Source organism: Pararge aegeria, chromosome 4 (genome assembly GCF_905163445.1).
Source record: "Pararge aegeria chromosome 4, ilParAegt1.1, whole genome shotgun sequence".
Classification (NCBI taxonomy): Eukaryota; Metazoa; Arthropoda; class Insecta; order Lepidoptera; family Nymphalidae; genus Pararge; species Pararge aegeria.
The window spans coordinates 2,319,705-2,332,924 of record NC_053183.1 but is presented as its reverse complement, the minus strand read 5'-3'; the positions used below and the strand labels follow the sequence as shown (position 1 = coordinate 2,332,924).

The following is a 13,220-nucleotide window of genomic DNA, read 5'->3' as shown; positions in this document are numbered from 1 at the left end:
ATGGTTGGTGTTTTAAAAATTATAAAACGATAAACATCATATTATTCTTTATTGCAATACTTTTCTATCTACACAAGCTAAAAAGCATTTATGCAAACATCACTATTTAATTGTTTCATTAAGTGACCCAGATATCAATACTGCATATTAACAACTACAAAAATAACTTCATTAATTAACAATAAATATTAAAACCATAACTATGATTGTTATTATTACATAATGTATTCCCAGTTTTCTTCGGTAATTAACTACATTAGTATTATAATATCACATAAACATAGACATGAACAAGATGTTAGAGAAATTACTTTGAGAGTCCTATATGTTTTTTTTAATGTTGAAAGATGAAATATAACATTCTAAGGATAGAAGTAAAATGGTAGGATACAGACTAAAGAAGTCCAAATCTATCTTATCACATTGTTTAAAAATAATATAACATTTAGCAAACAAACAAGCAAACTTGCTTGTAATTGTTTCATTTTTCTCTTTCCTGTAGTAATTTAGTAGTCTGAGGCAAATCTAGAATCTTCATGTCTACGCACATAGCACTATGGTAAGATGGCAACTTAGATTTTATTCTAAAACTTTGAAGGGAATTTCTGTACAGTCGGAAATACCAGGTGTTGATGTGAAACATGGAGATGCATCAGATAGAAAATTTCGGGGAAGAAGACCGATCAGAAGTGCGATCTTAGCAGCAATCGGCGCTTTTTCTTCATCATCAATTATCCTATCTTGGTCTGGCATTACCTGCAATTTTTTTTTAATATTTAAAAGTAATGTACTAATACATATAAGTACATATGTACTAAACTTTTTGTTGTAAACAAATTCCTAAGATTTACAAAATAAAAGTTTACCTTGTCAGCAATATGCTTCTGAATGAGACCATCAGATCCAACATAAAATGTAGAAAACCCATCGTACCATCTGAATAAAAAACAAGTATTTCATAAAATATTTAAAATTACATTACATACAATTTACTTCAATTTGAAATACATGAGTATAAAAGCTATAGTAGTTTCAAAGAATTGCCATGAAATAAAATTATTGTTAAATGTCTTACAATTCTTGATCTTGAAACACTTGTTTTAGGTTCCACAGTTTGTATTTCCAAAACATGAAGAACACTTTGAGCCCCGAGATTCCCCTGATTCGCCATCTCATCCTGCAATTATTTACAATACTTTTATTCGCTTGACATTGAAATGCCTTGCAACACAAAAAAAAAGTCAAAGAATATACAAACATTATAACAAGTCAATTACCAATTCAAGTAGGTGAATTATTAAAATGTCAACCTTATTCTTTATGAACATAGTTCATTATTTCGTAATAAAATGTAACTGTAAAAATATCTACGAATTTCTTACTTGACTGAGGAGTCTTCCGGATGAGCAGTAATTTTTAAAACTTCAAAGTTGACATAGGCGAATTTGATATGTGCTACTGTGCGCAAGAGTGCTACTTGCCTTACGTAGTGGAACAAGCCTCTGGAATATATAAATATTTCAATTAATTCAAAATTATTATTATATTACATTTTCATTTTCTTTAAGTTATTCTTGTTTCTAATAAAAATCAGAGATTAATTTTCTGATTTTCTCTCATATCAAACAGCAAAATTAGTAAAAGTAATGGCTCCTAGTTGCACTTTGTAACCCTTCTACCCACTCTGCCAATGGGCAGTCGAAACATAACTATCTTACATTGTTGTGACTCCTCTAATATTGTTAACAAAGACCAAGTTTGGATGATAGATGGAGTAGTCTAACGGCTTCACAAACAAGCTTGGCATCTGAAACAAAACAAAGAATAAAAGAAATAATAAGTGAATACTAAAACAAGTGAATGCACTGTGCTATAAGACTGAATATTTTAAATATTTTTTCAAATACAAAAAACAACCACTCAAAATAGATTTATAAATCATGTTGATCACCTGAAAAGTTTGTCAGAGCTAAATTGTAAATTTAGTTTCAGTTTACACACCAAAGAGCACCAGTAAAATCACTCAGTAAACTTTAGAAGATTACATCTTTTAAAATAGTTATTATATTATGCCAGCTATTTATGCGTACAAGTTCTAAATGTGTCCTATTTTTGGAAATAAAATAACAATAGCTGACAGAAAAGCAAGGCTCCATAACATAATATTCAAATTCCAAACCTGTTTACACAAATGTTGATATATGTGTTTGTGCCTCTATTTAGGCACAAACACATAAAACACATAAAACTGAACAGGAGAAACAGTCTGGCAAAAGTATTGAATCTATCCATTTGTTATGTACATGTTGTCTTTGCAAACTATCATCCTAGTGATAACTAAAACAATCAATGTGTACAACAGATAAAGGTCACTTATTCATCCAACCTTCATTCTTTTTCAACCTTTCATAATTATTTGCATCTCATTTGGTTGTGGTACAACAATAAGATCCATATAATTGTCTTAAATTAGTGCCCTCCTAATCACACTTCTGAATAGGACAGCAGTTTATTGAAAGTGAAAATATACAAACTGTATATCTGAGTAACTGAGGTTCATTTTATCCATCTTGTCATCACTCTAAGTTAGCCTGTATCATGAACCTGAGGCTTAGATGTTAAGTCTTATGTTTTATAATTTTTATTAGTGTTTTTACCTACATTTGGAGGAATTATCAATGTTTTTATATGCATTTTAAATTTATAAAATTAAATCTTGTGTCTGAAATTACACCAGGCAAAAAACATGGTACTCTTCTCTGGATGAGCTTGTGTCACAAAAAAGTTTACTAATAGCTACTAACACCAATGTAATGAAGAAACCACATCAAAAACTGTTAAGTTCTTTTGAGGGTAAATGTAACTGATGCACACACACACACACACACACTTACAGTTGTAGAAAGTGTATGAAACACCTTCATGAGTTGTTCTTCACTGGGTTTGCCATCCTGACTTGGCTCTGAGGTTGGCTGGGAGATCTGTGCTGCAACTGTAGGCCCTCTGCAATATGCTACTGCATCACGTTCAAAGTCTGATAGACATGTAGGTTCTATGTCCTATAGCAAGGGGTATTTATTAATAGCTTAACATTGTGTTAACTTTATCTTTGCAAAAAAAAAACTGTATTTTATGTGGCATACAATAAAGCATATGCATTCATTCTATTATTTTACTTTATTGGAGACATTTAAATTAATATCCATTTTTATTTTATTTAATGAAAGTATATTAACTTTGTTACAACATTTGTAACTGTATCATTTAAATTTAAATTGACATAAAGATATATGTTTAAGTATAGATAGTTAAAATGAGCAATAATATAATTTACTGTTGAAAAATTAGGATCATTATGACAGTATGTCAAATTGTATTTTATTTTGAGTTCAGAGTGCCACAATATAATAAGGCACAAATAACAAATTTAGATTTGGATTAACTTTTCAATGCACCAGTTGCTTTTTTTACGTTTAAACTGTTAATTATACAAACAAAACTGGATAAAATATAATCTGTCAATAAAGAACCTTTTAAATTTCCACACTGCCCTAAACATGTGTCCAAGTTGTCAAGAAATAATATATTACTACACTGTTATAATCAATATATATCAAACAATATATACATATTATTGTAGTTTTTAGTCACAATTTACTGGATCATAAGTATTACATGATTTTTATGAATTATGTATATGATATTATGATAAATTGCTGGTGCCGTCCATCCACATAATGTGCTGGTAGAATCCATGAAATACTAAGAACTTTATACCATCTGAATCTTATTCTAGGTTGTATAATTTTTAGGAAGTAGTGTGCACTCACCTCATCGCATTTCGAAAAGTCTACATCATTCATACTAATAGATGGCATTACATTAAAATTATAAGAACTCTTCTGTTCTATATAATCATCATTTGTCAAACCTAGCACATTCATACCATCTGTACGGTAATTGAAATAGTTTCGAAGGTTCTCATTCTTTTTCATCAATTCCTCAGTGTTTCGGAAATCTATTTCCTCTTTTAAGGTTAGGTTAGGGTTCTTTTCGTTCGTGTTTCGATTTATATAATTGTTGGCGATAACAATCTGTTGAATGTACGCATCGTCTATATTCGCTTCCGTAGCACATTTTGTTGCGACCTGGCAACTGGATATGCGACGTCTGCTGAGAAACTGGAAAAAATTGTCCCTCTTTTAGCATCATTTTCGAATCATTTGGAGGTGAAAGAATCATCTATCCAACATTAACTTAGAAATTACATTGTTTTATTATTAGTTAAAGTCATTACAGGCTTCTTTATTTACCGGAAAAAATGCACTTACGTCTTCCAGAAATTGTGTCCGCACTGGAATTTTCCGGGTGAGTCGATTGGAATGATTTTTAGTAGTAACTATTCCGTTGATTGGCAAAATCTTATGCGAAAATGTACGCAAACAGATTGCCATTTTCACATTTATAATATTAACCTATACTATCCTACTATCTCATAAAAAAAATGAAAATTTTCTCTGCAGGGAAATACATAACATCACTCAAATTTCACAAGTCGAATCTCATCTGACAGTGTCAGGTATTAGCATAGACATTATCTATGGTGTCAACTGTCAGGAACGTAAAACGTTCAGAAAGTGCGTTTTCATCGATTATTTTATTTACATAGTATAAAGATCCCCACAGACTTTAAGTTGATTGATGCTGTTATTACAATAAAAAATATTATTTTTTTACATTACAAATATTAATCATATAGTTATCAATTTATGGCAGACTGAAAAACCCCGCATGACCTACGCATGACAGATGGTACTGACATTTCGCGAAGTATATAATTATTCATCTGTGTATTTCGCGATCCGAAACATTCGAAAGCTCGCGAATTCGGAAGTATTTTTCCGCAAAAATTTAATAATTTGTAAGAATAGGCCTCATTTTTGATTAATATAAATATTTAAGCATACATTTTTTGCAATGAATATACACAGAGCTGTACCGAGGGTATATGGATTACTGGTTACACAAGTAAACACAGTATGTACACTTAAAAACTCTTAATTATTTATTGCGTCTTTTAATACAGCTCCTATTTAAGCGAACAATTGATTACTTGACTTGCGCAGGAGATTCTAGTCACAACACATACTGATAATATACTGAAATTGTTTGATTGTATGTTTGAACAACCTCATCACAAGAACTACCAGGCCAATTAAAATAAATAAATTTAAATAGTGGGTGTCATGTATCTGTCGTAAATAACTATTTGAATGTCTTGCCCACTGTTTGCTCTACCTGTTAATTATGATGTGATCATTTTTTAGTATTTTTGGGAACTGTGGTTTATCTTGTTAAGTTGAACCATAAAGATTGGGTTAATACAGTTAATTGAACACATATCTCTGCTTCATAGCTATTTTATAATAGGGATTGCCCAGCAGAAGTTGCACCATAAATAAAAATATTGTCATGAATTGTAAAAAAGTGTCAGTTTTCTGTTTTATTTCAGTATAAAAAGATTGTGTGTATGACTGAATACCAAAAGTAATACAAATTAAAGATGTAAAGGTTTGACAAGATTGTAACTTTTATAATGATACTAACTGCTTATGAAAAAAAACTATTTTACAGGCTTTCCCATCAAATACTATCCTAAGGCAACAACACAATAAAGCAGATGTCAATGAGCACAGAGCAAAAGTCATGGCCCGAGGGCTGCCAGAGAAGAAGCCTTTGCCTGGAGTTAAGAGTATTATACTTGTGGCATCCGGTAAAGGAGGTGTGGGGAAGACTACCACTGCTGGTATGTGAATGTGAGGAATTACATTTTTATATGATATACTGGTCTTTCTTTATTCATTTATTAGTAATCCAACTAATCATAATCATAAAATATTGCATAATTTAGATAACAAAGTTTAACTGTGAAAATGAAATAAAAGTCAACACTAATATTATCAATTTAAAATTGTGTTTGTTTATTCCAAAGGCCAATTGGCGCAGTGGGCAGAGAGCCTGCTATCTGATTCCAAGGCCATGGGTTCGATTCCCACAACTGGAGAATGTTTTTGTGATGAACTTGAATGTTTTTCTGTGCCTGGGTGTTTATATGCATGTTATAAGTATTTATGTATATTATTCATAAAAAAATTCATCAGTCATCTTAGTAACCGATCAGCTTTATTTTTGGCATTGAGTTTGTTGAAAGGACAGAGAGTAAAAGAGGCAATTAATTTATTAGTGATTGTGTCGGAGAGTAACAATAACTAATTTATTTTCTAACATAATGTCTACATAAACCATTTATATTGTATGCCTTAATTTTTTTAAATACTTCGTAAATTTTTTTTAAAGCGAAATTTTTTCTGAATTATGTAAGGCTACAGCCATTTAGTCAGAAATATGGTCAAGAATAACATATCATTATTTTGCTGTGCAGAACTACATAAATGATTGATAGTTTAGGTTCTTTCAATCTCATATACCGGGGACACAGTAAGAGAGGGAGGTTAAAGGCAAACAGTATATGCAATTCAATGATACTATCTTGTTCCAGTGAATCTCGCATGTGCTATGAAAGTGATAGAGCCCGACAAGGAGATAGGTCTGTTGGACGCGGATGTTTTCGGACCGTCTGTGCCACTAATGATGAACATCAGTGGGGAGCCCATGCTTAACGACGAGAACCTCATTGAACCACTTCTCAATTATGGAGTCAAATGGTATGTATTTTAAAAGGTTTTTTAATTGTCAAATAATAAGTAAGTAAAAGTAAGTCCTTCTATAGTGTACGCTCACAACATTTTATTTTTTTAAGTTTAATGTTAAAGATCAAAGATGTTAAAGTTAAATAATGATCTTAAATATATACGTACAACGAGCACCCTAGCTACACGGAATCGGGTTGGCGTATTGTGCTACAGTTATGTTATTTCGACCAGGGGTGGCCAACCTTAAGCCAGTGGTGCACTTACAAGATAAGAAATTTGTCACTATTTACCTAGCTAGTTAGTTAGGCGGATAGACACATAAAAAAATACATTATGAAACTACTTATGTGTATTTAATTTTTTATAAATTTAAAATGCATATAAAAAATTTCGAAATCGACAGGATGAACCTGCGACTCTCTGGCAATCGCGGCCTGAGCGCTTTCCCAATTAAGCAACGGCTCTCCTACCGTCAATGCCGAAATTAGTATATGCCTTTTACATCAGTCTTATAGCATTATTTATTATTTTTATATGCATTTTAAATTTATAAAAAAATATAATTCCTCCAAGTGTAGGTAAAAACACTAATAAAATTATAAAATTACTTATATTTAGGGTCGCAGCAGGGAGTAATATTAAAACAAAACTTATTAACTATGCTTCGCCGATTTGTAGCACGAGCTCCCTAGCCTAGGTCTTATAATTAACTCCCATAGGAAGCGTGGTAAAAAAGGTATCGCATCACGGTTCAAAGCTAAGCTCCGGAATTCGCTGCACCCACTTAACTTGAGCATGATGTGATACGGCCGCTTCTTGGTTAGCAGGCATACCCTACTAATATTATAAATGTGAATGTAAGTTTGTTTGTTAAGCTTTCACGCGAAAACTACTGAACCGATCTTCATAAAACTATGGATAATTTTCATAATTATATCTTCATAATTCTTGGAGGTATTAGAAATAATATAGTATAGTTTTCATTGAAAAAAAAATTATGTAAGAAAAAAAAATGTTTGTGAAAAAATCTCAAATATGACTATAGGTGTTGACTATGTAGCAGAACGCTGCCTTCCAAAATTACGCGGGCGAAGCCGCAGGGCACATCTAGTACTATATATTTCTTCAATGTTTATACTCCACACCAAACAGATCTTCGACAATGTACCCTCTACGCACGTTTCGCTTCTTCTCGAAGATCTGTTCAGTGTGGAGTATAAACATTGAAGAAATCATGAAAAACACCATACAGATTCTCCTACTTACTTCTCGCGGAATATATTTAAAGCAAATTCAGCTTAATCTACGAGTATCATGAAATTCCGCGAACGCCTCACTCTGCTTCTATCCAAACAATCCTTTTGCATTAATATTTGTATGGATTTGGACCTGAAGGTTGTGATAAGGGTTTAATGTTGAAGAAGATTGGTTAAAGATAGCTTACATGGGTTGTTTCAAAACATTGAATAACTCCTGCAGTATGTCCATGGGCCTGCTGGTGTCCGGGGAGAACGCGGTGGTGTGGCGTGGACTCATGGTTATGCAAGCGCTGGACAGGCTAACCCGACACGTGGCCTGGGGACCCTTGGACTGCCTCGTGGTGGACACGCCCCCCGGCACTGGCGACACGCATCTGTCCCTCGCACAAAACTTGCCCATAGATGGTGAGTATCTGCCTACCGAATCGATAGTAGAGTCACTAAAAATAGACTAACTTGGCGTTTCAAAAGTACTTACAAATTTCAAATAGTTTTACTATTATTTATTACTAGTTATTAACAGAAAACACGAATAAAATGACTTTTTCTAAAAATGAATCCTAGCTAGATCGATTTATCGGCCCCGAAACCCCCTGTATACTAAATTTGATGAAAATCTTTGGAGCCGATTCCGAGCTTCCAATTATATATATATATAGAATTGGTTGTTTAAAGATATATATAATAGCGAAACCGCGCGACTTCGTCCGCGAATGAGCCGACTTAAGAAATATTCGTATTTTGTCGCGGACTGTTTTATAGATTTTTAAAGAAACAACATTTCCGATAATTTCGATACACGTACTACATACTTCCGTCATTTTAAAACGCGAATAAAATGACATTTTCTAAAAATGAATCCTAGCTAGATCGATATATCTAGAGCCGATTCCGAGATTTCAATTATATATTATATATACATATATATATATATATATATATACAAGAAATGCTCGTTTAAAGATATAAGATATAGTCCTACTATTTGAAAAAGATGAATTTTGAATTTAATGCTTCGGGATTTTTGACGATTTCGCTTCGCGGCAGGGATATAATTGCTGAATTTTCTTTTGTCTGGTCTGGAGTGGAAAGTTACCACCCTACCGACAAAGACGTGCCCCTAAGCGAGTTAGCGATCCTGTACGATATCGCGTACGAACCGATTAGGAGTAATGGGTACTGCCATACTCCCTAAAATCATCCTATCATCTTAGACGTCATCACTGACGAGATATAAACATACAAAACACACATCCTGGCTCCTAGATTTAGATTATGATAAGACTGAAAATTTACTTTCTATACAAGAATAAAATACCTACCGAACACATGCACATACATACACACATTCACATACTCACAAAACTACTATTATTAGATAGACTAGATATTAATTATTATGTACTTTGAAATTTTGTTATTATGGGCACAAAGTCTGTCTTATTGCAACTGTTAACCGGGGAGAGCACTGATAACTATCATACCAGTTTATACTCAGTTTAGTTATCAGGGCCTCTAGCTTATTTTAAAGTTACGCTTTGGTTACCTGTATACATTGTTTTTTAGACAAATAAATGATTATTATTATTATTATTATTATATTATTACATCAAGAGGATAACAGTTTGGAGGCCTTTTCGCTACATAGCGATTACTTCCAGGCAACCGAAGACGTAGATTTTAGGTACGTGGTGCACGTGCAATCAATCTATATCTATATATATATATAAAAGAAAGTTGTGTTAGTTACACCATTTATAACTCAAGAACGGCTGGACCAATTTTTATGATATTTGATTTTTTGGATTCCTCTTAGACCGGAATAGGATAATAAGTATTAAAATAAAACATTCATCAAAAAAAAAAAAATGATCCGCAGTACGAAGTTCGCCGGGACAGCTACTAAGATATATATTACACAAATATATTTAATAAATAACTATAATTAAAACTTATGTTATCTAAGTAGACTCTTCGTCCTTTCGACTTACGCTTTACCAAAAATAAAGTTATTTTGTCATGTATCGAACGTAGAACAAACAACCAACTTTCGTATGTGTAATATCAGTTAACGTTAAAATTAATAATTTTGTACATTTTTCGAGGTTTCTAGAAAAATTTCATTCTCACTCAGTTTGGCGAAACACGAAATTCTAAGAAAGAGATTTTAAGATATTCTACACTGTGCCTGAAGATTTCGTAACAAACAAATCCGCGTTTCCGCATCTTTTGTAATACAAACATTCTTACACTTTCATATTTCTATACAACGTGTAAATAAAAACCGAAATAATATTTTACAGGCTTTAGAGGTACAATATGTATGTCTCTGTGACTTATCTCTGAAATAGAAAACCTAATAGTTTTTGAGTAAACCACTGCCATCTTTCAGTAAGAACTGAAAGAAACGGATACTTTACTTTACTACTGTCACTTTATTAGCTACCCGTCGTGTAGCTTAGGTACTATGATCGTGTCGTTTTTACGCGTTTGTCTTTTATCTCCAATAGGGTCGTCATAAGTAGACATTTAGAATGTTTTGAATTCGTTTGCTTTGAAAAATAAATATGCAAAAATTACACGCTTTATATTAGCTTCACCTGTATGTGTATGTTTGACGGCCAATTGGCGCAGTTTGCAGCGACCCTGCTTTCTGAGTCTAAGGCCGTGGGTTCGATTCCCACAACTGGAAAATGTTTGTGTGATGAGCATGAATGTTTTTCAGTGTCTGGGTGTTTATATGTATATTCTAAGTATTTATGTATATTATTCATAAAAATATTCATCAGTCATCTTAGTACCCATAACACAAGCTACGCTTACTTTGGGGCTAGATGGCTATGTGTGTATGGTAGTAATATATTTATTTATTATTTTATTATTATTTATGTAACCGACCCCTTTGAGCTCGATTTTGTCCTACTTTCTATTTAATATTTTTACATGGTGATCCTTTTTATATGTACTTATGGTTCCTTAAACATTATTTCGTAAATTGGTTATACGTTGTATAGTGTTTGTTTTAATTTCCAGGTGCAATAGTCGTAACAACTCCACAATCGGCTGCATTGCAGGTCACAAAAAGAGGCGTCAACATGTTCGAGAAGCTGAAAGTTCCTATAGTAGGCTTGGTCGAGAATATGTCGCATGCGATATGTCATAAATGCGGTACCAAAAATTTCGTGTTCGGCAACGAAACCAAACAGACAGCCGATCAAATGGGATTAGAAATAATAGAAAGCTTCGAAGTGGACTCGAATATGTCTGAATGTATAAATAGCGGGAAGCCAGCGATATATGCATTACCAGATAGCGTTCACGCGGAGAAATATAGGCATTTAGCCAACAAAGTGTTCAAATATATAAGCGACAAACAAACAGACGCGAAAGCCAACAAACAGTAGCATTAAATAAACTCAAATTTAGTAGTTGTTGTAATTGTACCTATTTTAAAAAATATTTTACAAATAAAGATCTGTTTTACATAATATCTCTATTTTAACTTAAAACCAACTGACCTACCTACCTTTGCAGCGAATATGTTGACTTTAATATACCGATACAGTAATCCTATAAAACGTTAGATTGGTTCCGCGTTATAGGAAAACGAGTTGTAGGAGTATTCCCGTAGAACGCGTTTTTACGACCCCGTATAACGTGTTACGTATAAATTAATCAAGTTTAACTTTTCTCGCTAAAGAGGGTTTAAATCGAATATTAAGAGAAAAATAAATTTTAACGAAATATGGACGTTTATGTCGAAGATCTGTTTTGTGTGGAGTATAAACTTTGTAGAATTTATAAATAACACCATACAGATTCTCTCACTCAGTTAGGCTTAATTTTCATAACATATCATGGTATTCTGCAAAGTAACGCCTGCTTCTATCCAATGGAAGTTTTACTAAAATCAAATAAAACAGAACATTTTTGATATAAGTTATAAATAAATATAAATAAATTATTAATTTCACAGTACATAAATATAATTTGGGAAATTCCCGCGTTATGTGGGAATACCCGTGTTATAGGGGGGATTGAAATCGCGTTATATGAAAGTTCGTTTTTGTAACAAAGCCTTGCATAGATTTTAAACTAAACATCAGCAATCGAGTTATCCAGTATCATCAGTACTTTAACTGTCACCCGAAGTGATGTGGTTAATGGAACTTAAGTTCAAATTTCCTATCATGGACACGCTGGAAAATATGTCGCATACGATAGCTCATTCTGGATGCGATAAGAATGTGGATCGAATCACGGAGTCTTTAATTGCATTTCCGGGTCGAACCCGGATGAACGGATTTGGATGAAATTTGGCATGCATGTAGCCTTTGAAATTGAAAAGAACTTAGTCTACCTTATATCTTGATTTCTTAAATGTTCCGGAGGGAAAATTAAAAATAATTTACGAGCTAAGCCGCGAGAAGACTGTTTTGAAATTCAGTAAGCATGTAACCTATAATTTAAACAAATTACCATTAATTTTGCCAAACCAAAAAATAATAATTAAGGAGTCTTGAACATGTCAAAGTATGAGAATAACGTTGAAATTATGCACAGACCGACAGCAGTATATCCTATTAGTTAAAATACACCTCAGTTTACGGGGAGTAAATAAAAATAAATGAAAAATATAAAAGTCACATTTATTCAGAACATTATTCACAACTACTTTTCAAAAGTTACAATGGGAATAAATAAAAAAAGGCTATAAAAATATTTTCTGTCTTTTAAAATATAATAATAATAATAATTAATAATAAATATTTGTAGGACCGTCCATTGAGTTAATTCAAACTAAATTCAGAGCCCCTAGTATAACTTAATTATCATGTCATCAAACAAAACTTCGAAGTTTGACATATGTCAAACTTTAACAGTATAAAACTTTGACAGTAAACACCGACATATAATATTATTAAACACTGTCCTAGAAATGATAGCTTCAATTTTTTCCCCATTTAAATCGCCAGTAAGACATAATATGAGAATCTCTGGAACTAATATTCTAGTTTTTTTTAGTTTCTTGGATACTCATATTACAGAGTCGCACTTACAGCACCAAAGTGGTATCATTCAATTGGAGAAAAAACAAAGTGACAACAGCCTGTCCTAATCATAACTTGTTAGTTTAATATGTTGTATAACTAAAAAGTTATGGCGGAATTAAAGCGAGGCGTGCAGCGCTTTTAATAAATTGTTGGTGTTACATTTTTATTTAGACGTAGAAATTAATGGAAGGTCC

At 32.6% G+C, this 13,220-nt stretch overlaps 2 protein-coding genes across 2 annotated transcripts; one reads left to right on the top strand and one right to left on the bottom strand.

Moving 5' to 3' along the window:
* Positions 1 to 466: 466 nt before the first annotated feature.
* Positions 467 to 4,558, bottom strand: LOC120623376. The gene is made up of 8 exons (XM_039889377.1): positions 4,332 to 4,558; positions 3,831 to 4,181; positions 2,895 to 3,059; positions 1,719 to 1,807; positions 1,383 to 1,502; positions 1,076 to 1,177; positions 867 to 936; positions 467 to 756 (listed from the first exon to the last, which is right to left on the bottom strand). The coding sequence occupies exons 1-8, from the start codon at positions 4,452 to 4,454 to the stop codon at positions 580 to 582; spliced, it is 1,197 nt and encodes a 398-aa protein (XP_039745311.1). The 5' UTR covers positions 4,455 to 4,558; the 3' UTR covers positions 467 to 579.
* A 419-nt stretch (positions 4,559 to 4,977) lies between these two features.
* LOC120623434 (iron-sulfur protein NUBPL) lies at positions 4,978 to 11,460 on the top strand. The gene is made up of 5 exons (XM_039889462.1): positions 4,978 to 5,037; positions 5,635 to 5,806; positions 6,560 to 6,725; positions 8,193 to 8,377; positions 11,006 to 11,460. The coding sequence occupies exons 1-5, from the start codon at positions 4,978 to 4,980 to the stop codon at positions 11,374 to 11,376; spliced, it is 954 nt and encodes a 317-aa protein (XP_039745396.1). The 3' UTR covers positions 11,377 to 11,460.
* Positions 11,461 to 13,220: the final 1,760 nt, after the last annotated feature.

Bases quoted from the DNA above. Each gene is read 5' to 3' on its own strand.
- LOC120623376 (XM_039889377.1), bottom strand. From the start codon at position 4,454: ATGGCAATCTGTTTGCGTACATTTTCGCATAAGATTTTGCCAATCAAC. The intron at 1,178-1,382 runs GTAAGAAATTCG...AAATAATTGCAG, and splicing joins CCGGAAGACTCCTCAGTCAA to GATGAGATGGCGAATCAGGG. The intron at 937-1,075 runs GTAAGACATTTA...TTTTTTATTCAG, and splicing joins GTGTTTCAAGATCAAGAATT to ATGGTACGATGGGTTTTCTA.
- LOC120623434 (XM_039889462.1), top strand. From the start codon at position 4,978: ATGAATATACACAGAGCTGTACCGAGGGTATATGGATTACTGGTTACA. The intron at 5,807-6,559 runs GTATGTGAATGT...ATCTTGTTCCAG, and splicing joins GGGGAAGACTACCACTGCTG to TGAATCTCGCATGTGCTATG. The intron at 6,726-8,192 runs GTATGTATTTTA...TAACTCCTGCAG, and splicing joins CTCAATTATGGAGTCAAATG to TATGTCCATGGGCCTGCTGG.